A 23073-nucleotide genomic window follows, 5' to 3' on the forward strand; every position below is an offset into this window, starting at 1 on the left:
TATATAAGTGTGCCTGTATCAGTGCAAGCATCTCCACATAACATTTGCACAATGGACTGTTCACATATAACACACCCAAATGTATATAGATTGCTACAAATAATACCTATCCTTGTAGCTATCCACAGCTGCCACTCCAACTCCAGTTGATGTTGACCATGAGAAATGGTATTTTTGTCAGAAAAGCACAGGAGTAATTGTTTCTCTGTGATGTCACAGTAATTTTCCTGATGTCACACCAATTTTCTCATTAATATAATAAAACAACAGTGAAATAAAACCTTGAGCAAAGCAAACCTCAAATGATTCTACATCTTAAGCACACATTGCAAGGTAAGCAATTCCTTAAAATCATAGATTACAGCAGCTTTGTTTTCCTATTTGAACCCACTTTGTGTTCAATGCTGTGCTAGGGCTATGGAACTGACTGAGAGTCCTGGCTGAAATTCAAAGGCCAAAGTTAGCAAGTATGTATTAAGGGCTGTCATTCTTCTCTTTCAATGTTGAGGTAGTATCTGGTGCAAAGGATACTGTGTGCTGTTTTAGTCTCATGTCACAGAAAAGATGCAGAATTATTGGGGCAGCACAGTGGTTAGCACTGCTGCCTCGCAGCGCCAGGGACCGAGGTTCGATTCCGGCCTTGGGTCTGTGTGGAGTTTGCAGGTTCACCCTGTGTGGATTTCCTCTGGGTGCTCAGTTTCCTCCCACAGTCTATGTAGGTTAGTTGGATCGGCATGCTAAATTTCCTCGGTGTCCAAAGGTTAGGTGGGGTTATGGGGATAGGGCTGGTGATTGGGCCTAGGTAGAGTGTTTTTTTGGAGGGTGGGTGCAGACTTGATGGACTGATTGGCTTCCTTCTACGCTGTAAAGATTCTATGATTGGAAGGCATCTAGAAGATGGGCTGTGAGTTGATTCCTGAATTTTGTGGCCTCACCAAGGCCATATCTAACTCCAACATTTTTCCTCGCATTTTCCTGAAAACACTAACTTGTATTGTGGATCGGTTCCAAAGACAATCACTATTCTCTGTATTTTTTTTGAATTTAAAGTGCCCAATTTTTTTCTTTCCAATTAAGGGGCAATTTAGCGTGGCCAATCCACCAACCCTGCACATGTTTGGGTTGTGGGGGTGAGATCCTCGCAGACTCGGGGAGAATGTGCAAACTCTACACAGACAGTGACCCGGTGCCAGGATTGAAACGGGACCTCGGCGCCATGAGGTAATAGTGCTAACCACTGCACCACCCTTGTCACTATTGTACACATGAGATTGTCAGTAGCCTATCCAGACAGGTGCGATGTTTCTAAATCTAAGGATGGTCAGGAGTAGGAATGCTGGCTTAACTGTCTCTTTTCTAGCCAATTGTACTGCCTTCACCAGCCACTGTGATCAGCTAACAATACAGAACCCCTCTGCTTTCTGTTGGAATACACTATCACCTGAAACCAGAACGTTTTTTTTTAGAAAATATTTTATGAAGCATTTGTAATTTTCACAATTTAACATATTGACATTTCTAAAACAACCGCGCGGGTCGACGCACAAAATATACCCTAAAATAAGAACAAACACGTACCCCACTTCTCCCACCCTATCCCCAATTACCCGTATACTAAATTCCCTGTCCTTATTAACATTACCATGCCTCCTGTTTTCCTCCCCCCCCCCCCTTTTTCCCTTTCCCCCCTTACTGCTGACGTTCAGTTTTTGTTAAAGAAATCGATGAACTGCTGCGAATCCCTGTATGGATCCTCTTAGAGCAAACTTGATTTTTTTCCAGACTGAGAAACCCTACCATATCGCTGACCCACACTCCTGATTTCGGGGGCAGCAAGATCCTTCTCCGGGCCACCAGGGAGGAGACGACCAGGATATCTGCCTCCCTCCCCCCCCTTTGCTCCCGGATCTTCCTACACCCCAAATATTGCTAATTCTGGACTTGGAGTTATCCTTCCAGGACTTCCGACATAACATCTGTGTGGTAGTCACCACTCGTGGCATATTATATGTATTACGGCACTGCCCGTATATTAAGGGTACAATGGTAAATCCCTGCCTGCTGGCTCTGCCCAGCAGGCAGCGTATAAAAGTGTGTGCTCTCCGATACTGCAGCCATTCTGGTTCCAGCTACAGGAGGCACAGCATCTTGCTCAATAAGGCCTCGATTATTCCACCATTCTCGTCTTGTGGTAATTGACTGTGCATCAATTTATTGAGCAAGATTTTTTAAACATTGGATCTCCGCATCAAGCCTGATCGCCTGCAACTGAGCCCTCAAGCAGCCAACGCAACGTCCATCTTTGACCACTGGCTAGCCTGTTTCGAAAGCTACCTCAGAACAGCCGCTAAAGAACCCTCGGACTTGCAGAAGCTCCAAGTCCTCTATTCACGGGTGAGGCCTGACATTTTTCCCCTCATCCGGGATGTGCCCACCTACTCCGAAGCTATGGAGCTCCTGAAGGGACATTACGTTTGACCAGTGAATCAAGTATACGCCAGGCACCTCCTGGCCACGAGACAGCAACTCCCCGGGGAGTCTCTGGACGATTTCTGGCATGCCCTGCACATCCTAGGTAGGAACTGTGACTGCCAGGCAGTTTCAGCAGTCCAGCACTTGTAATTAGAGACGTTTACGTCACGGGCATGAAGTCTGCGTACGTCCGCCAGCGACTACTGGAAGGGAACTAGGCAGCTCGCTAATTCGTTAGAAGTGGCCTCCCGACCGTGCGGCACCCTCGTGGGCCCCACCAGCTGCCGTCTCCAGCTCACCGCAAGCCTGCGCCGCGCGGCAGCCAGCCAACTCTGGGGGCCCCAAGTGTTATTTTTGTGGGCAAAACAAACACCCCAGGCAGCGGTTCCCGCCGCGGAGCGCGACCTGTGGTGTGGGAAGAAAGGACACTTTGTTTCTGTTTGCCAGGCCCGGTCAGTCGCCGCTGTTTCTAGGCGTTCCTACACCCCCCACGTGCGACCCAGGGCCGTCGCCATTTTCCCTTTCGCAAGCCACGTACGGCCCGTGGGCGCTGCCATCTTCCTCACCGCAAACCACGTGTGACCCTTGGGCACCGCCATCTTTGATGCCACCCACTATGTGCGCCCCATGGGCGCCGCCATCTTTGGCGCCATTTTGGATGGCACCTCAGGACCCCTGATTGACTTTTCATCGCTTGCCGCTACCTCCGCCACCGCTGACCAGCCCGGGACCTCCCAGCATCTGCCGCAGCTCGCCTCTATCACCCTGGATCAGTCCCGGCCCCGCAACCGTGACGGTGAAGATCGATGGGCATGAGACAACCTGCCTCTCTGCCTCCGGGAGCACCGAGAGCTTCATCCACCCCTCTACGGTAAGGCGCTGCTCCCTCCCGGTACACCCCGTCACCCAGATTACCAGGTTCTGCCCCTCCTCCAATTCTTATCAGTCACATCACCTTCAAAGAGAATCAAACACAATAGAAGAAGCTTCAAGCAGCTTAATCAAAATTATGCATGCAAGAGTCACCAATCTTTGTCACAGAGAATGGGCAGCACGGTGGCGCAGTGGGTAGCACTACTGCCTCACGGCGCCGAGGTCCCAGGTTCGACCCCGGCTCTGGGTCACTGTCCGTGTGGAGTTTAAGAACATAGAACAGTACAGCACAGAACAGGAAATTCGGCCCTCGATGTTGTGCCGACCTTTATCCGAAACCAAGATCAAGCTATCCCACTCCCTGTCATTCTGGTGGGCTCCATGTGCCTATCCAATAACCGCTTGCAAGTTCCTAAAGTGTCCAACTCCACTATCACAGCAGGCAGTCCATTCCACACCCTAACCACTCTCTGAGTAAAGAACCTACCTCGGACATCCCTCCTATATCTTCCACGCTGAATCTTATAGTTCTGCCCCCTTGTAACAGCTACATCCACCCGAGGAAACAGTCTCTATCCCCCTTATCATCTTATAAACCTCTATTAAGTCGCCTCTCATCCTCCTCCGCTCCAAAGAGAAAAGCCCTAGCTCCCTCAACCTTTCCTCATAAGACCTATCCTCCAAACCAGGCAGCATCCTGGTAAATCTCCTTTGCACCATTTCCAATGCTTCCACATCCTTCGTATAGTGAGGTGACCAGAACTGCACACAATACTCCAAATGTGGTCTCACCAGGGTCATGTCCAGTTGAAGCAGAACCCCGTGGCTCTTAAACTCAAGCTCCCTGTTAATAAACGCTAACACACTATAGGCCTTCTTCACGGCTCTATCCACTTGAGTGGCAACCTTCAGAGATTTGTGGACATGAACCCCAAGATCTCTCTGTTCCTCCACATTCCTCAGAACCCTGCCGTTGACCCTGTAATCTGCATTCAAATTTTCCCTACCAAAATTAATCATCACGCACTTATCAGGGTTAAACTCCATCTGCCATTTTTCGGCCCAGCTCTGCATCCTATCAATGTCTCTTTGCAGCCTACAACAGCCCTGCACCTCATCCACTATTCCACCAATCTTGGTGTCATCAGCAAATTTACTGACCCACCCTTCAGCCCCCTCCTCCAAGTCATTGACAAAAATCACAAATAGCGGAGGACCCAGCACTGATCCCTGTGGTACACCACTGGTAACTGGTCTCCAGTCTGAAAATTTTCCATCCACCACCACCCTCTGTCTTCATAGAATTTACAGTGCAGAATGAGGCCATTTGGCCCATCGAGTCTGCACCGGCTCTTGGAAAGAGCACCCTACCCAAGATCAACACCTCCACCCTATCCTCACAACCCAGCAACCCCACCCAACACTAAGGCCAATTTTGGACACTAAGGGCAATTTATCATGGCCAATCCACCTAACCTGCACATCTTTGGACTGTGGGAGGAAACCGGAGGACCCGGAGGATACCCACGCACACACGGGGAGGATATGCAGACTCCGCACAGAGAGTGACCCAAGCCGGAATCGAACCTGGGACCCTGGAGCTGTGAAGCAATTGTGCTATCCACAATGCTACCGTGCTGTCTTGTATGTGATAGCCAGTTACTTATCCAATTGGCCAAATTTCCCTCTATCCCACACCTCCTTACTTTCTTCATAAGCCGACCATGGGGAACCTTATCAAACGCCTTACTAAAATCCATGTATATGACATCAACTGCTCTACCTTCATCTTCACACTTAATTACCTCCTCAAAGAATTCAATCAAATTTGTGAGGCAAGACTTACCCTTCACGAATCCGTGTTGACTATCCGGATTAAGCTGCATCTTTCCAAATGGTCATAAATCCTATCCTTCAAGACCTTTTCCATTAACTTAGCGACCACCGAAGTAAGACTAACCGGCCTATAATTACCAGGGTCATTCCTATTCCCTTTCTTGAACAGAGGAACACCATTTGCCACTCTCCAGTCCTCTGGCACTATCCCCGTGGACAGTGAGGACCAAAAGATCAAAGCCAAAGGGTCTGCAATCTCATCCCTCGCCTCCCAAAGAATCCTTGGATATATCCCATCTGGCCCAAGGGACTTGTCGACCTTAAGGTTTTTCAAAATTGCTAATACATCTTTCTCAGAACATCTACCTCTTCCAGCCTACCCGCCTGTATCACACTCTCATTCTCAAAAACATGGCTCCTCTCCTTGAACACTGAAGAAAAGTATTCATTCAACGCCTCTCCTGTTTCTTCTGACTCCATGCACAAGTTCCCACTACTGTCCTTGACCGGCCCTAACCTCACCCTGGTCATTCTTTTATTTCTCACATAAGAGTAAAAAGCCTTGGGGTTTTCCTTGACCCGACCCGCCAAGGAATTCTCATGCCCCTCCTCGCTCTCCGAAGCCCTTTACTTTAGCTCATTCCTTGCTACCTTGTCACCCTCAAGCGACCCAACTGAACCTTGTTTTCTTATCCTTACATATGCTTCCTTTTTCCTCTTGACAAGACATTCAACCTCTTTTGTGAACCATGGTTCCCTCACACGGCCATTCCTCCCTGCCTGACAGGGACATACCTATCAAGGACACGCAGTATTTGTTCCTTGAACAAGCTCCACTTTTCATTTGTGCCTTTCCCTGACAGTTTCTGTTCCCATCTTATGCTCCCTAATCACATCATAATTATCCCTCCCCCAATGATAAGCCTTGCCTTGCTGTATGGCCCTATCTCTCTCCATTGCAATAGTGAAAGGCACCGAATTGTGGTCACTATCTCCAAAGTGCACTCCCACAATCAAATCTAACATTTGGCCAGGTTCATTACCCAGTACCAAATCCAATGTGGCCCCCACTCTTGTTGACCTATCCGCATATTGTGTCAGGAAACTCTCCTGCACACACGGTACAAAAACTGCCGCATCCAAACTGTTCGACATATAGAGGTTCCAATCAATATTTGGAAAGTTAATATCACCTATGACAACTACCCTGAGACCTCCACACCTATCCATAATCTGTTTTGCAATTTCTTCCTCCACATCTCTATTACTATTTGGGGGCCTATAGAAAACTCCTAACAACGTGACCGCTACTTTCCTATTTCTAACTTCAGCCCATATTACCTCAGTAGGCAGATCCTCCTCGAACTGCCTTTCTGCAGCCGTTAAACTATCCTTGTTTAACAATGCTACTCCTCCACCTCTTTTACCACCTTCCCTACTCTGACTGAAACATCTACACCCTGGAACTTCCAACAACCATTCCTGTCCCAATTCTAACCATGCCTCCCTAATGGCCACAACATCGTAGTCCCAAGTACCAATCCACACTCCAAGTTCACCGACCTTATTCCGGATGCTCCTTGCATTGAAGTAGACACACTTCAACCCACCTTTCTGTCTGCCGGTACATTCCTGCGACCTTGATACCCTCCTCAGTACCTCACTACTCTCAACACTGGTTTCTGGACTACAGCTCCTTTACCCATCCCCCTGACAAAGTAGTTTAAACCCCCCCGAAAAGCCGTAGCAAATTTCCCTCCCAGGATATTGGTACCAGACGGTTCAGGTGCAAACCGTCCAGTCTGTACAGGTCCCACCTTCCCCAGAATGTGCTCCAATTATCCAGGTACCTGAAACCCTCCCTCCTACACCATCCCTGCAGCCACGTGTTTATCTGCACTCTCTCCCTGTTCCTCAACTCGCTAGCACGTGGCACCGGCAACAAACCAGAGATGACAATATGGTTTGTCCTGGCTCTCAGCTTCCACCCAAGCTCCCTAAATTCCTGTTTTAAATCCCCGTCCCTTCTCTTATCTATGTCGTTGGCACCGATGTGTACCACGACTTGTGACTGGTCCCCCTCCCCCTTAAGGATTCTGAAAACACAGTCTGAGACGTCACGGACCCTGGCACCCGGATGGCAACATACTATCCGGGAGTCTCTTTTGTTGCCACAGAACCGTCTATCTGTCCCTCTAACTATCGAGTCCCCAATAACTATTGCTCTCCTGCCCTCCCTCCTTCCCTTCTGAGCCACAGGGACGGACTCAGTGCTGGAGATCCGTTCACTGTGGCTTATCCCTGGTAGGTCGTCCCCTTCAACAGTATCCAAAGCTGTACTGACGGAAACAACCACAGAGGATTCCTGCACTGACTGCTTCCCAGCCCCTCTCACCGTCACCCATCTATCTTGATTCTTCGTAGTAACTACATCCCTGAAACTACTATCTATGACCACCTCTGCCTTCCGAATGATCCGAAGCTCATCCAGTTCCAGTTCCCTTACGCGGTTTCTGAGGAGCTGGAGATGGGTGCACTTCCCACAGGTGAAATCAGCAGGGACACTGACGGCATCCCTCACCTCAAACATTCTGCAGGAGGAACATTGCACCGTCTTCCCTGCCTTCTAGATAAAACAAGAAAAAGAAAGAAAGAGCTTACCTGTTATTCACTCTACCCCTTCGCTTAGAGGAGGTGAAAGGGTGGGGGACACTCCAAGTGTAGAGTCTAGGGTTTAGGAACCGTCCAACTTAAATACAGGTAAAAATAAAACAGTTAACCAGCAATCACTGCACCCCGCATGAGAACAGCAATCATCTGCTGTGGGCCTGCGCAAAAAATGTAAATGTTTACGACTTACCCAGCAGTCACTCCATCCTCACTCTGACCGGATTCAGCTGGAAACTCCCAACATTAAGTTTTTTTTAAATTTACTCCCCTTCTCAGCAAGCACTCACTCAGCAACCAATGCACCCCGCATGAGGACAGCAATCAGCTGTTATGGGCCCGCGCAAACAATTTAAATCTTTACTACTTACCCAGAAGTCACTCTGTCCTCACTCTGACCGGATTCAGCTGGAAACTAACAACAGTAAGTTTAAAAAAAAATTTACTCCCCTTCTCAGGAAGCACTCACTCAGCAACCACTGCGCCTCGCACGAGAACACCTCAGAGAAAAGAAAAATTACTTACCAGTCACCAGCCAATCACTTACCTGCAGGCTGTGATGTCACGTTTCAACTTCTTTCTACTTCTACCTGCCCTCGAGTCTCCCTCTTGATCTTTACTCGTCTGGGATCCTTACAGTGATTGTTTTTTTTTGGTTAGAGGAGGAGGTACGGAGGGAAACACTAAAGAAGTGTTTGGGGTTTAACTGTCACTTGACAACAGCTCCTCCACAAACAACCTTCTACATACAGTGACCGCAATGCACTGATGCAAATTTTCCCCGCAACAGCCAATCAGCAGCTCTGCTCTGCTGCTCTCTGGTGGATGCTTGCCTTCACTTGAACACGAAGGGTGTCTTGCTCAGGTACACGTTCTGGATACAGTGACCGCAATGCACTGATGCAAATTTTCCCCGCAACAGCTAATCAGCAGCTCTGCTCTGCTGCCCTCTGCTTGCTTAATGAAACCCCGTGTTTGTGTGGGTTTCGCCCCCACAACCCAAAGATGTGCAGGTTAGGTGGATTGGCAATGCTAAATTGCCCCTCAATTGGAAAAAATGAATTGGGTACTCTAAAGTTATTTAAAAAAAATCTTTGTCACAGAGAATAAATCAAAATCAAATTATACAAGACGAGAGAAAAGAAAAGAGAGAAAAACATTTAAAAAAAATAAAACACCCAAACCCTTTTCTTCCCAAACATCGCAACTTAATTCACAGAAATTTTAAACAAGACTAAGCAGAACACAGAACCATTTTTCTCTCATGCCCGCCACTCCCTCCCTTCCCTCAAACTCAGCCCACCACAGTTAGAATTTAAGAGTCCTGAAGCCAAATTATTGTCTTTCATGAAAGTAACCACCTCTTTAGGTCACCCAAAAACACGCCGGATATAACAGTCCAAATTTAATGTCTTTCTCAAACAGGGCCGCCTTAACTTTGTTGAAACTTGCTCTCCTCTTTGCGAGTTCTGGTCCCCAGTCTTGGACACCCAGATCTCTGATTCTTCCCACATGTACCGTTTCGTCTGCCTGGCCCACTTCATGATACGCTCCTTGTTGTGGAATCGATATAGCCTCATCACCATTGCCCTCGGGGGCTCACGACCCTGGGGCTTATGTGCGGCTTGTCAAACACATCGGCCCCGACCATCTCCTGCAACATCTTCCCCACAAGCCCTCCCGCATCTGATCCCTCCTTTCCCTCTGGCGGCCCGACGATTCGGATATTTTGCCTGCGAGACTGGTTCTCCAAGTCTTCTACTTTATCTAGCAGTCCTTTCTGGTTGTCCTGTAGTATGCTAATTTCCAAAGCCATTGCAGTGGACTCCTCCTCTCGTTCAGTCGCCAGCTCCTGCAACTTTTGAATCTCCTGTCCCTGGGTCGTCATTTTCTCCTCCATCCGGTCAACCACCCCCTTAATCAAGGCTATCATCTGGGTTACGTCTTCTGTGCACTCCTTGCGATGCCGGGCGAACTTCTCATCCAGGTACTCGACCCATTGCTCCATCGACCAGTGAGCTGGCGTGGACACATTTTGTCTTGTTACCATTGAGCTCGATGACCTCTGATTCTTGCTTTCACTCATCTTTTGGTTTCTCATTTTTCGACTCTTATTTGGATACGATTCGATAAATTTAGGGTCACCTCCTTTTCCTCACTTCTATCAACTTATGTTGAGAAATGTTCTGAAAAATGCGGCTTAAACACCATTAAAAAAAACACTAAGGGGGAGAGCTGCTGAATGTGCGACCGTTTACTCCATGGCTGCCACCGGAAGACCCAAGCAGAACGTTTTAATGCTTGCAAGGATAAGAATGGAATGCAAAAAATTATGTTTAAAATTAAACCTGCAATGCATCAGTATATCATGGTGTATCATGGGCAGTAGTAGAATGGATGTCAATGGGAAGTAATTTGGGTGGCAGATTAATTATCACAAAGGTCCAGATTAACCTCCATAATCGCCTCTCCCCCAAACTGTTCTGAATATCACAGCCAGATGTTTAGTTAGTAGCATTAATCCGGAAAAAAATTAGAACACATATGCTTGAGTTGGGCTCCATTTTTAACCCATCAGACTGAATATTCTGCAAAGGAGCAAATTAACCACATTGTAGAATTTCTTCATCCCTCTCTGTAAATATGAGTTAAGAGAAGTGTCCTGTATCGTAACAAATGTCTCTTAGAGCCATGCTTTTCGGGTTTTGGTTGGTCGATGTCAAATATTTTTGTTATTGAGAACAATCCATTCATTTTGTGTGCATTGTTTCAAGATGGTGGCAACGGTGAAAAGGATGAAAAAGAGATCAGGGAGGATGGTGACGTTTGTTAACAAAATAAAACCGAGAATGCATATGGGCAATAAAACAGACAATTTCCTGGTCTGCATGCGCAAGAAACAGCGGGGGATGGCAGTTTTTGTTGGCATGAGGAGATCCCGAGGCATAGCAGTGTTTGTAGGGACAAGAAGGCTGAGAAGGACGAAAAACGTTGTGGACAAGAAGCAGCAGCAGAGAATAGCAACAGTTGTGGGCACAAAGAGGAAGCGGAGAACAGCTTCCAAGTTGAACAGAAATACAATCGCGGCTTGTTTGTGGAAGTGTGAATCAGGTAGGATAAAAGCAGAGCAGAGTGCACACATGCACAATGTCTTTACGGTATTGAAAGATGTATAAACTCGTGGATGAGTACAATATATTTAGAGCAAACATCAGGCTTGGCAGTTATTTAAATAAAAAGACTTCTTGATAATGTACATAACCAACTCGAGATCACCTCTGTGCAGTATCGTTTTATTGAAGGCCATTCAAACCCTTCGGTAGGACATGTGTACAGAACCGAGATTGAACATTCCTTCATAGTCCTTCTTTGCTACTTGGCAGCTTGCCATACCTTTGACATCAAAAAATATTAGCATTGCATTCTTTATGCCCAAGTTAAATCATGTACAAACATTATAGTGAGAACAAAAGCCACCAATGTGATGTTCTATGGATGTCTTGAATGCGTAATGTTCAACAAAGAACATCAAGCAAGTAAATTTAAAAAGTTAATTTATTAACACTATTGAAATAAGATTTGAACATATTCCTAAGTTTACGGTTGCTAAAATAAACTGTGCTATAACTCTAACTGCAGAATTCTCAAATACACAACTACTCTATCTCATGCCTAAACACCTTCTCTTAGAAACAAGGGTCATCACTTGATATATATGTGACAGATCCTGATCACCATCTGGTGGTAAGAAGTATGTACATGAAATTATTAACCCTTTATCCGCCATACAATATCCATCTTGTTACATTCCCCTTCCTTTGAAGATGTTTGGAGACTGCACAAACATATATACATGGTAAGCAATGTATGCTCTATACATGTGAATGATTATTGTTAATTGTTAACAATTTTGTTTTCTTTACAGTTCATGAGTCTGTCCAGCTGCTTTCTGATGCGAGTGGATCTTCTTAATTGTAGTCTTTCAGCAGATGTCTTTGTCTGTTCTGTGAAAACATCTCGCTGTTGAGCTGTAGAAGTTGTAGTAGTTGACTTGAGTAGTTCTGTGTCAAACTTTATGCGTGGAAATACAGGTTGAGCTGTCTTCACTTTGAGAAGCGCTCAACGATTTCTTTGTAGGATAGAACCTTCACTTGTCAGAATGACATATGAGCGTGGAGCTGCTTGGCCAATCACACTTGCCATGCAGGACCATCCTCCAGTTGAAATCTGTACCCGCACATTATCTCCTGGTTCTAGCGTTGATAGATCCCTAGGTATCCTGCAGTAGGAATGCTGTTGAGTTTGCTTGTTCTGCTTCTAGGGGCTATTCACAGCAACTTCATTGCAATGTTAAAGTAAGGCTACTTGTGACAATAAGGGTTATTATTAATATCATAACATTGAAAGTTCAGTATTATGGGCTGAAGTCTCATTGACATTCAAATTTTTCTTGATGATGGACATAAGAGGACGATGATCTGTTTTTATGGTAAACGTAGGTAACCCGTGTACATGGTCCTGGAACTTCTCCATTCCAATGAGGAGACCGAAACATTCTTTTTCGATTTGTGCATAGCGCTATTCAGTCGGAGTCATCGCTCTTGACGCATAGGCTATGGGTTGCCATTGCCCATCAGATGGTTTCTGAAGTAGCAGAGCTCCTATGCCATCCTTGCTTGCATCCGTTGACATATTAGTTTCACTCACTGGATTAAAGAATGACAGAACTGGTGCTGTTGTGAATGCTGTCTTTAAATCAGACCACTCCTTTTCGTGTTCTTATGTCCATGTGAATCAAAATTTTTTTCTTCTCAGCTGTCTGAGAGCTGTTGTTCTTGATGATAAGTTCGGAATGAACTTTCCCAGAAGGTTCACCATGCCGAGAAGTCTGAGAACCGCTTTCTTGTCCTTGGGGGAGGACATTTTGTTGATTGCTGCAACCGTCTTGGTGTCTGGCTGCACACCTTGAGCTGAAATCTGGGTTGGGATTCTCCCGGAATCGGCGGGGCAGCACCTACCGGCGCCAAAGAGTGACGGGAACCATTCCGGCGTTGGGCCGCCCGGAAGGTGCGGAATCCTCCGCACTTCCGGCGGCTAGGTCGGTGCTGAAGGGATTGGCGCCACCCAACTGCCGCCAAAGTGCCTCCGCCGGCCGGCGCGAGTTGGCGCATGCGCAGGACCACCAGCGTGTTCTGGCGTATGCGCAGAACCGCTGGCGTGTTTCCTGTGCATGCACAGGGGTTCTTCTCCGTGCCGGCCATCGGGAGCCTTACACAGGCCGGCGCAGAGGGAAAGAGTGCCCCCACGGCACAGGCCTGCCCGCAGATCGGTGGGCCCCGATTGCGAGCCAGGCCACCATGGGGGCCTCCCCCGGGGCCGGATCCTCCTGCGCCCCCCCCCCCCCCTCGAGGACTCTGCAAGCAACCCTCAAAGCCAGGTCCCGCCGGTATGGACCTTGTCTAATCCACACAAGCGGGACTGGCCAAAAACGGGCGACCGCTCGGCCCATTGGGGCTCGGAGGATCGCCGGGAGGGGGCGCTGCCAACGGCCCCCAACCGGCGCGGGCGATCCCCGCCCCCACCCAAAAACCGGCGCCGTAGAATTCGGGGCGGGGTGTCAGAGAATCCCACCCCTGGTTACCCAAAAACGTGAGTTTGGATATACCAAATTGACATTTGGTTCAATTGAGCTTTAAATGTGGCTTTACTTTGCAGAAGTCTTGCGGTGTGTTCTTCTTGAGTTGCTGACCAAATAATAATATTGTCAACAGAAACTCTGACACCTTCAATACCTTCTATCATTTGTTCCATCGATTGATGAAATATCTCTGCGGCTGAACCAAAAGACATTTGATTAAAACAGTACCTTCCATATGGAGTGTTGAAAGTATGTAACTTTCTACTGGTTTCATCTAGTTTCAGTTGCCAAAACACTCCAGAGGCATCTAGTTTCGTAAATATTCTGGCGTGTGCCATTTCACTTGTGATCTCTTCACGTTTGGGAATAGGGTAATGTTCCCGTATTACATTCTGATTGAGATCTTTCGGATCAATACAGAATCTGAGATCTCCATTTGTTTTTTTGACGCATATCATTGAACTAACCCAATGGGTTCTATCACTTTTGTGATGATCTCCAACTGCTGCATATGGTTAAGTTCCAGTTTGAGGTGTTCTCTCAATGGAGCTGGTACCTTCCTTGGTGGGTGAATAAGCTGTATTTTGTACTTGAATGGTAACGTACCCATTCATGAAACAGGTTTGGAAACTTTTCAATTATGGCATCTATCTGGTCTTGTGCATGGGCTGAAATTTTGTCTGTGCTGTGAATTCTCTTCACTAGCTGTAGTAGCTTGCATGCCTGTAGGTTTAGATAAAGGATCTGGACGGCGCAAGCTGGGAGGGCCGAAGGGCCTGTTCCTGTGCTGTAATTTTCTTTGTTCTTTGTACACCTAATAATGACAAACGCTTCGATCCACAATCTCAAATTTTATCGGCATCTTGATGTCTTTAACTTGGACAATGAGATAACATGTTCCCATCGTATAATGACGTTGCCACTCTAATCTTGTAACTGACAATCATTCTCATTTATCTGAGGCTTTCTCTTCAATTTGTCCAAGTCCAATTGATTGATCAAATTAGCACGAGCACCGGTTTCCAATTTGAATTGAAATTCCGTTCGATTAATCTTCAATGGAATTGTCCAGTCATCTTGATTTTAAACAATCAATTTTTGTTTTAAATTTTCCGCTCTGGAATCTTATTTATTTTTTTCTACAATGCCGACAAAGAAGTTTCTTCTAAGTCGGGTTCAAATTGGATAGTGTTGGATTTTCTCGCTTTAATTTCACATTTGTTTGAATTTACTTCTTGTACAGCTCTGTCTTTAGTAACTGTATTCCTCTTTATATATTGATGTTAAGTAATTCCCGTTCTACATTGCAAGGTGAAATGGTTAAGTCTGTGACACTTCGCACAGGTTTTACTGAAGGCTGGGAATATTTTTACTGGGTGAGAGTGGCCACGACGTTTGCATTTAATGACGTTTGTTGTGTCATGCGCAGAATACTCTGGAGCGTGCTGTTTTTTCAATTGCGCCACAGCATCAATGGCATCAGCCACGTTGTTCGTTTTCATGCCACCTTCACAGACCAACATCTCAGAATATTGATTTTTAGCAAGTTCACTCACATAACACATATTAATGGCACCTTCTAGCATTAATTTCTGTTCTCTGAGTAATATTTCATGCAGCTTTTCATTTTTTATACCAAATACAATCTGATCATGTCTAATAATGAGAGTCTAATAATATTGACAAATTACAGGTCTGTGCTTTATCATAGATTATCATAGAATTTACAGTGCAGAAGGAGGCCATTCGGCCCGTCGAGTCTGCACCGGCTCTTGGAAAGAGCACCCTACCCAAGATCAACACTTCCACCCTATTCCCATAACTCAGCAACCCCACCCAACACTAAGGGCACTTTTGGACACTAAGGGCAATTTATCATGGCCAATCCACCTAACCTGCACTGTGGGAGGAAACCGGAGCACCCGGAGGAAACCCACGCACACACAGGGAGGATGTGCAGACTCCGCACAGACAGTTACCCAAGCTGGAATCGAACCTGGGACCCTGGAGCAATTGTGCTATCCACAATGCTACCGTGCTGCCCAAAGCCTGAGATCTGTAATGAAACAGTCAAGTGTTTCATCTGTTTTCTGGACTCTTTTCCAGAATATATAACATTCGAAAGTTTCATTGATTTGAAGCTCACAGTGCCTGTCGAACATTTCTATAACTTTGTTACTTTTTTTGTCAACCTCATTCTCAAAATGGAATGTGTTGAAGATTTCTAAAGCCTGCGGTCCAGCCATTGTTCGGAACAGCGCTATCTTTTGCTGATCACTGGCGGCTTTGAGGCCTAACGCTAAGATATAAAGTAACTTTTCCAGTTTACATGTACTTCACCCGATGTCCTGAATTGCTTTGGAGTCTGCAAATCCTTTATGAAGCTTCGACTGGGCAGTTTTTTTCGACGCTACTGAGGTAACTTCCATGAGGTCGTTGCGATCGGAGTCTGGTTGAGATTGTATTTCAATCTTCGTAAGTTTTTTTATTCACATAGATTTTCTTCTCTCTCTCAACCTTACTATTATACTTTAGGAACCACTGCTGGTACCATGTGATGGATTATGTTTTCTTTATCTGGATGTCTTGAATGCATAGTGTTGAACAAAGAATATCAAGCTAAGTAAATTAACAAATCTGATTTATTAACACGACAAAATAAGATTTGAACATATTCCTAAGTAAAAGGTTGCTAAAATAATCTATGCTATAACTCTAACTGCAGAGCTCTCAAATACACAACTACTCTATCTCATGCCTAAACACCTTCTCCTAGAATCGAGGGTTATCATGTGATTATATATATGACTGTTCTTGATCATCATCTGGTGGTAAGGAGTATGTACATGAAATTGTTACCTCTTTATCTCCCATACAATATCCATATTGTTAAAATCAACACAAATCCTCGGGGGTACATTATGCACACTGTTCTCCAATTTGAGTAACAGGCAAGCTGTTTCCTGCCCATCTTTCTATCCCTGCTACATTTGCTCCTCGCTCAGGCATCTGAATTTTCTAACGGTGAGGCATCTTCTTATAATCCATATACTGTATATTGCATCCATTACATTCCCGTTATCTACTGTCAAATTTAAAAATGCAATTAAAATGATTAAACAACAACTTGTCTTTAACACATCCTATCTGGGCAGCACGGTGGAACAGAGGGTAGTACTGCTGCCTCACAGCGCCAGGGACCTGGGTTCAATTCCAACCTTGGATGATTGTTTGTGTTGAGTTTGTACATTCGCCCCGTGTCTGCTTGGGTTTCCTCCGGGTGCTCCAGATTCCACCCACAGTCCAAAGATGTGCTAATTAGATGAATTAGCGATTCTAAATTGTCCCTTAAGTGTCCAAAGATTAGGTGGGCTTATGGGGTTACAGAGATAGGGTGGGGGAGTGGGCCTAGGAAGAGTATTCTTTCAGAGGCTCGGTGTAGACCCGAGAAACCGAATGGACTCCTTCTGCACTGTAGGAATTTTATGATCGTCGTTGATCATCTTTTGAATACCTGAATATTCAGTAACGTCTTCTTAAATTTACATATACTTAAGAGTTTGCTCACAGCTTACACCAGTCATTGGGCTATAGATATCCAGTCACCCCCTTCCTCAATAAGGAAGAATGTACAAACTCAACACAGTCATCCAAGGTTGGAATTGAATCCGGGTCCCTGGCGCTGTGAGGCAGCAGTACTACCCTTCCACAGTGCTGCCCAGATAGGATGTGTTAAAGACAAGTTGTTGTTCACATTGGTGACCCATTATCTTCCCAGTCCTATGGTAAGCATCCATCCTTCCAGTCCATGTTTACACTCTATCATCCCAGCCCCATGGTGAAGATCTACCCTCCAAATCTCATGGTGACCCACAATCTTCCAAGTCTCATGGTGACCTACAGTCCTCCCAGTCCCATGGTGACCCTCCAGCCTTGCAGTCCCATGTTTACCCCCTAACATCCCTGTCCCATATTTACGCTCTATCCTCCGAGTCGCATGTTAACCCTCTCGCCTCCCAGTCCCATGGTGACCCTCTATCCTCCCAATCAAATGTTGACCCTCTCTTGACCCAGTCCCATGTTTACCCTCAACCCTCCTAGTTCAATGGTAACCCTCTATCTTCCTGGTTCCATGGTGGTCCCTGTATCCTCCCAGTCCCATGTTTACCCTCCATCCTCCCAGACACATGGTGTTACTCTATCCTCCCAGTTCCATGGTGACCCTCAATTCTCCCAGTTTCATGTTTACCTTGTATCATCCCAGTCCCATGTTGAGACTCTATACTCCAAATTCCATGGTTACTCCATATCCTCTGTTATGGGCCAGGGTTTAGAAAACACCAAAGTATATTATGGAGTTCACCTGACCTATAACTGTTTATTGAGTTTGGTTACGATGAGCACAAGGGCCTGCCTTTCAGGTGTTATTCAACAGAGGTCTGAGGCGCTTTTAATCAAAAAAAAGCTTTATTCTACGAATTTAGTTAATATTTTTATAAACACACTGTAAGAATTTTATCAACTATAAACATAAAGACCCCACACAGCCTCAGTAATCTATGTATAACCCTTGATGAATTCCCTCTTAACTATTCCAATTTAATAACAAAATCCAAGTAAAACCAGATATCCCTTTTCAAAGGTGGGCCCAGCACATGGCACTCTTACTGGTATAAGACTTGTTAGTGATACTCTGTTTCACTTCTCAAACAGCAGGTTTGAATTCATCCAGAAAGCAATTATCTCTTTTAAGTTATCAAGTAGTCTGGAAACAGCTTTTAAAATGAAGATAGAGAAACACTTCTTTCATCCGGTGCAGTTCAAAACCAGTCCAAAACTCAAAGCAAAAGTAAAACCCACAGAGCCACAAACCAGCTCCAAACTCAAAGCGAAAGTAAAAACTCACAGCCACAGCCCAGCTCCACCCACACAATGACATCACTGAAGCCATGTGATAAGACAAAAACATTTCTTAAAGGGACACTCCCATGACACCTCTCAGTTCAATGTTTCCCCTCTATCCATCCAGTCCTCTGGTGATACTCTCTCCTCCCAGTCCTATGTTGGCCCTCTCTTCTCCCATCCCATAGTGACCCTCTATCATCCAAGTCCCATGGTAACGCCCTATCGTCTCACTCCCATGGTGACCCTCTATCCTTCCAGCCCCATATTTACCCTCGATCATCCCAGTTGCATGGTGGCCTCCTATCATCCCAGTTCACAGTGACGCTCCAACCTCCCCATCCCATGTTTACCTGCTATCCCCTCACTTTCATGTTTACCCTATATCCACCCAGTCCAATATTTACCCTCTATCCTCCCAGTCCCGTGTTTACCTTCCATCTTCCATGTCCCATGTTTACCCAGACCCATGGTGATACTCTCTCTGCCCAGTCCCATGGTGACCCTCCAACCTGCCTGTCCCATGTTTACCCTCTCACGTCAAAGCCCCATGGTGACCCTCCATCATCTCAATCTCATGGTGACCCACTATCATCCTAGTCCCATGGTCGCCCTCTATCTTCCCAGTCCCAGTGTGACCCTCTATCCTCCCAGTCCCATGGTGACCCTCTAAACTTCCAGTCCCATGGTGACCCACTGCATTACAAGTCCCATTGTAGTCCTCTATCTTCCCAGTCCCAGTGTGGCCCTCTATCCTCCCAGTCCCATGGTGACCCTCTAACCTCCCAGTCCCATGGTGACCCACTGCTTTCCAAGTCCGATTGTAGCCCTCTGTCCTCCCAGTCCAAAGGTGACCCTCTCTTGACCCAGTCCCATGTTTACCCTGAACCCTCCCAGTCCAACGGTTCCATGGTGACCACTTATCCTCCCAGTCCTACGTTTACCCTCCATCCTCCCAGATGCATGATGGCCCTCTGTCCTCTCAGTCCCATGGTGACACTCCATACTCCCATGGTTACCCCGTATCCTCCCAGTTCAATGTTTCCCCTCTATCCACCCAGTCCTATGGTGACACCCTCTCTTCTCCCATCCCCTGGTGACCCTCTATCATCCAAGACCCATGGTGACCCCCTATCGTCTCACTCCCATGGTGACCTGCTTCCCTTCCAGTCCCATATTTACCCTCGATCCTCCCAGTTGCATGGTGGCCATCAATCCTGCCAGTCCCATGGTGAAACTCCAATCTGCCAGTCCCATGGTGGCCGTCTATCCTCCCAGTCCCATGGTAAACCTCCAACCTGCTGGTCCCATGTTTACTCCCTATCTTCCCAGTCCCATGGTGAACCTCCAACCTGCTAGTCCCAAGCTTACTCTCTATCCTCCCAGTTCCATGGTGACCCATAACCTGCCAGTCCAATGTTTATCCTCTCACCTCAAAGCCTCATATTGACGCTCTGTCACCCCTGTCCCATGGTGACCCACTATCATTCAAGTTCCATGGTGGCTCTGTCTCATACCAGTCCTATGTCTACCCTCCATCCTTCCAGTCCCATGGTGACCCCCATCCTCCCCATCATTCAAGTCCCATGGTGACCCTCCATCTTCCCAGTCCCATTGTGGCCCTCTAATCTCCCAGTCCCATGTTTATCTCTATCCTCTTATGGTCTTATGGTCACCCTGCATCCAAGTCCCATGATGACCCACTATGCTCCCAGTCCCATATTTACCCTCTTTCCTCCCTGTCCTAAGGTGACCCCCCATCTTGCCAGTCCCATGGTGACCCTCCAAACTCGCAGTTGCATGTTTATCGTCTGTCCGCCCAGTCCCATGCTTACCTTCCATCCACCTGTTCCCATCTTTACCCTCTATCTGCCGAGTCCCATGCTTACTCTCTATCCTCCCCATGTTTACTCTCTCTCCTCAAAGTCCCATGGTGACCCTCAATCATCCAAGTCCCATGGTGGACAAAGAACAAAGAATACAGCACAGGAACAGGCCCTTCGGCCTGCCAAGCCCATACCGGTCATGATACCACCCTTGGCCAAAACCCTCAGCACTTCCTTGTGCCGCATCCCTCTATATCCATCCGATCCATGTATTTGTCAAGTTGCCTTTTGAACCCCATTAATGTAACTGCTTCCACAACCTCCCCTGGCAACATGCTCCTGGCAACACGTTCCAGGCTCTTATCAAGAGCAAGCACAAATCGAATCATGTTAAGCACTTTGAACACATTCGAGCCAGACGTCCAGTTCTATGTAAAATTCCTCGGGAGAGGAAAGTAACGATTAAGACAAATCCAAAGTTCAAAGAGGCTAATACACTGCCCCAAGCGGGGCCAAGATGCCGAAATGAGAGAGGTTGTAGATACGGATTCTGACATGTGGCACGGTAGCACAGTGGTTAGCACTGTTGCTTCACAGCTCCAAGGTCCCAGGTTTGATTCCCGGCTTGGGTCACTGTCTGTGCGGAGTCTGCACGTTCTCCCTGTGTATGCGTGGGTTTTCTCCGGGTGCTCCGGTTTCCTCCCACAAGTCCCTAAAGACACGCTGTTAGGTGAATTGGACATTCTGAATTCTCCCTCAGTGTACCCGAACAGGCGCTGGAGTGTGGCGACCAGGGGATTTTCACAGTAACTTAATTGCAGTGTTAATAAGCCTACGTGTGACAATAATAAAGATTATTTTATTATGTTTGAAATCCTCTAGTCCTCTGGCACAACCCAATATCCAAAGGGGAATTGAACGATTGTAGTCACTCTCCACAGTTTTGCCCGTTACATCCCTTAGTAACCCATAATGGATGGAGAGAGAAGTGCAGGGTGAGAAAACAAGACAGAGACAGGAACATGAGTGGAGATAAAGAGCCTCTGTCTCATATGTTGCACACCACACCATAATCACCAACAGGTGATTAAGAAGGCAAATGGAGTTTTGTCCTTCATTGCTAGAGTGAAGGAGTTTAAGACTAGGGAGGTTATGCTGCAATGGTATAAGGTGTTATTGAGGCCACACCTGGAGTATTGTGTTCAGTTTTGGTCTCCTTACCTGAGAAAGGACATACTGGCGCTAGGGGGTGTGCAGAGATTCACTAGGTTAATCCCAGAGTTGAGGGGGTTGGATTACGAGGAGATGTTGAGTCGACTGCGACTTTACTCGTTGGAATTTAGAAGGATGTGGGAGGATTTTATAGAAAAATAGAAAATTATGTAGGGAATAGATAGGATAGATGCGGGAGGTTTGTTCCACTGGCGGGGGAAAGCAGAACTAGGGGGCATAGCTTCAAAATAAGGGGACGAAGATTTAGGACTGAGCTTAGGAGGAACTTCTTCACCCAAAGGGTTGTGAATCTATGGGATTCCCTGCCCAGTGAAGCAGTTGAGGCTCCTTCATTAAATGTTTTCGAGATAAAGATAGATCGTTTTTTGAAGGATAAAGGAATAAAGGGTTCTGATGTTCGGGCGGGAAACTGGAGCTGAGTCCACAAAAGATTAGCCATGATCTCATTGAATGGTGGAGCAGGCTTGAAGGGCCAGATGGCCGATTCCTGCTCCTAGTTCTTATGTTCTTTTGATTCACAGATTCTAAAATATCACTTTTTCCACTGGACCTCATGCACACAAAAATAAAACAATGCTCACCTGGTTAATTAAATCCAGCTTTCAGGTGTTAAAATTACTTCTACCTGTTGGGTTCTTTACCTGTGGGATTTGATCCTCTTGCTGGTCCAATTTGCCCAGGGTTGAGATTAAAGGTTCTTTTAGCAGGCTGTAAACAGACACAGTGCAACTTTCAATGGTTAGCTCCTTCATCGAATCCCTACAGTGCAGTAACAGACCATTTGGTCAATTGAGTCTTCACCAACCCACTGAAAGAGCACCCTAGCTAGGCCCCATCCCTGCCCTATCCCCATAACCCCACCTAACCTTTGGGGACTAAGGGACAATTTAGCAAGGTCAATCCATCTAACCTGCACATCTTTGGACTGTGGGAGGAAACCCACGCAAACATGGGGAGAATGTACAAACTCCTCACAGTCACCCGAGTCGTACCTGGGTCCCTGGCATTGTGAGTCAGCAATTCTAACACTGAGCTACTGTGCCGCCCCTTTGGACATATTTTACAGGAAACAATTTTGCTGACTCTGTGCATCCCACTCCATTTCATCAAATTTCTGGGGTACAACGGTAATACATAAAAACATACATAGAAAATAGAAGCAGAAGGAGGTCATTTGGCTCTTCGGGCCTGCTCCGCTATTCATTATGATCATGGCTGATCGAGTTCAATACCCTGATCCCGCCTTCCCTGCATATCCCTTGATCCCTTCAGCCCCAAGAGCTATATCTAATTCCTTCTTGAAATTACATAATGTTTTCACTTCAGCTACTTTCTGTGGTCGCGAATTCCACAGATTCACCACTTTCTTGGCGGAGAAATTACTCCTCATCCAGTCTCTTATCCTCAAACTATGACCCCTAGTTCTGGATGCCCCCACCATCGGGAACATTCTTTCTGAATCTACCATGATAGAATTTTATAAATTTTTATGAGATTCCCCCATCACTCTTCTAAACTCCAACGTATATAATCCTAACCGATTTAGCCTCTCCTCATATGACAGTCCCACCATCCCATGAATCAGCCAGGAAAACCTTTGCTGCACTCCCTCCAGAGCAAGAACAT

General features: G+C 46.4%; 1 protein-coding gene across 1 annotated transcript in view; it reads right to left on the minus strand.

The window, feature by feature from the left end:
- Positions 1 to 23073, minus strand: part of dnaaf6 (dynein axonemal assembly factor 6) — a 306696-nt gene that overhangs the window by 280639 nt on the left and 2984 nt on the right. The window contains exon 3 of the mRNA XM_072504956.1: positions 22089 to 22155. Within this exon, the coding sequence (XP_072361057.1) occupies positions 22089 to 22155 (67 nt within the window). The remainder of the gene's footprint in view (positions 1 to 22088; positions 22156 to 23073) is intronic.

This window comes from Scyliorhinus torazame, chromosome 5 (assembly GCF_047496885.1).
Source record: "Scyliorhinus torazame isolate Kashiwa2021f chromosome 5, sScyTor2.1, whole genome shotgun sequence".
In the NCBI taxonomy this organism is placed as follows: domain Eukaryota; kingdom Metazoa; phylum Chordata; class Chondrichthyes; order Carcharhiniformes; family Scyliorhinidae; genus Scyliorhinus; species Scyliorhinus torazame.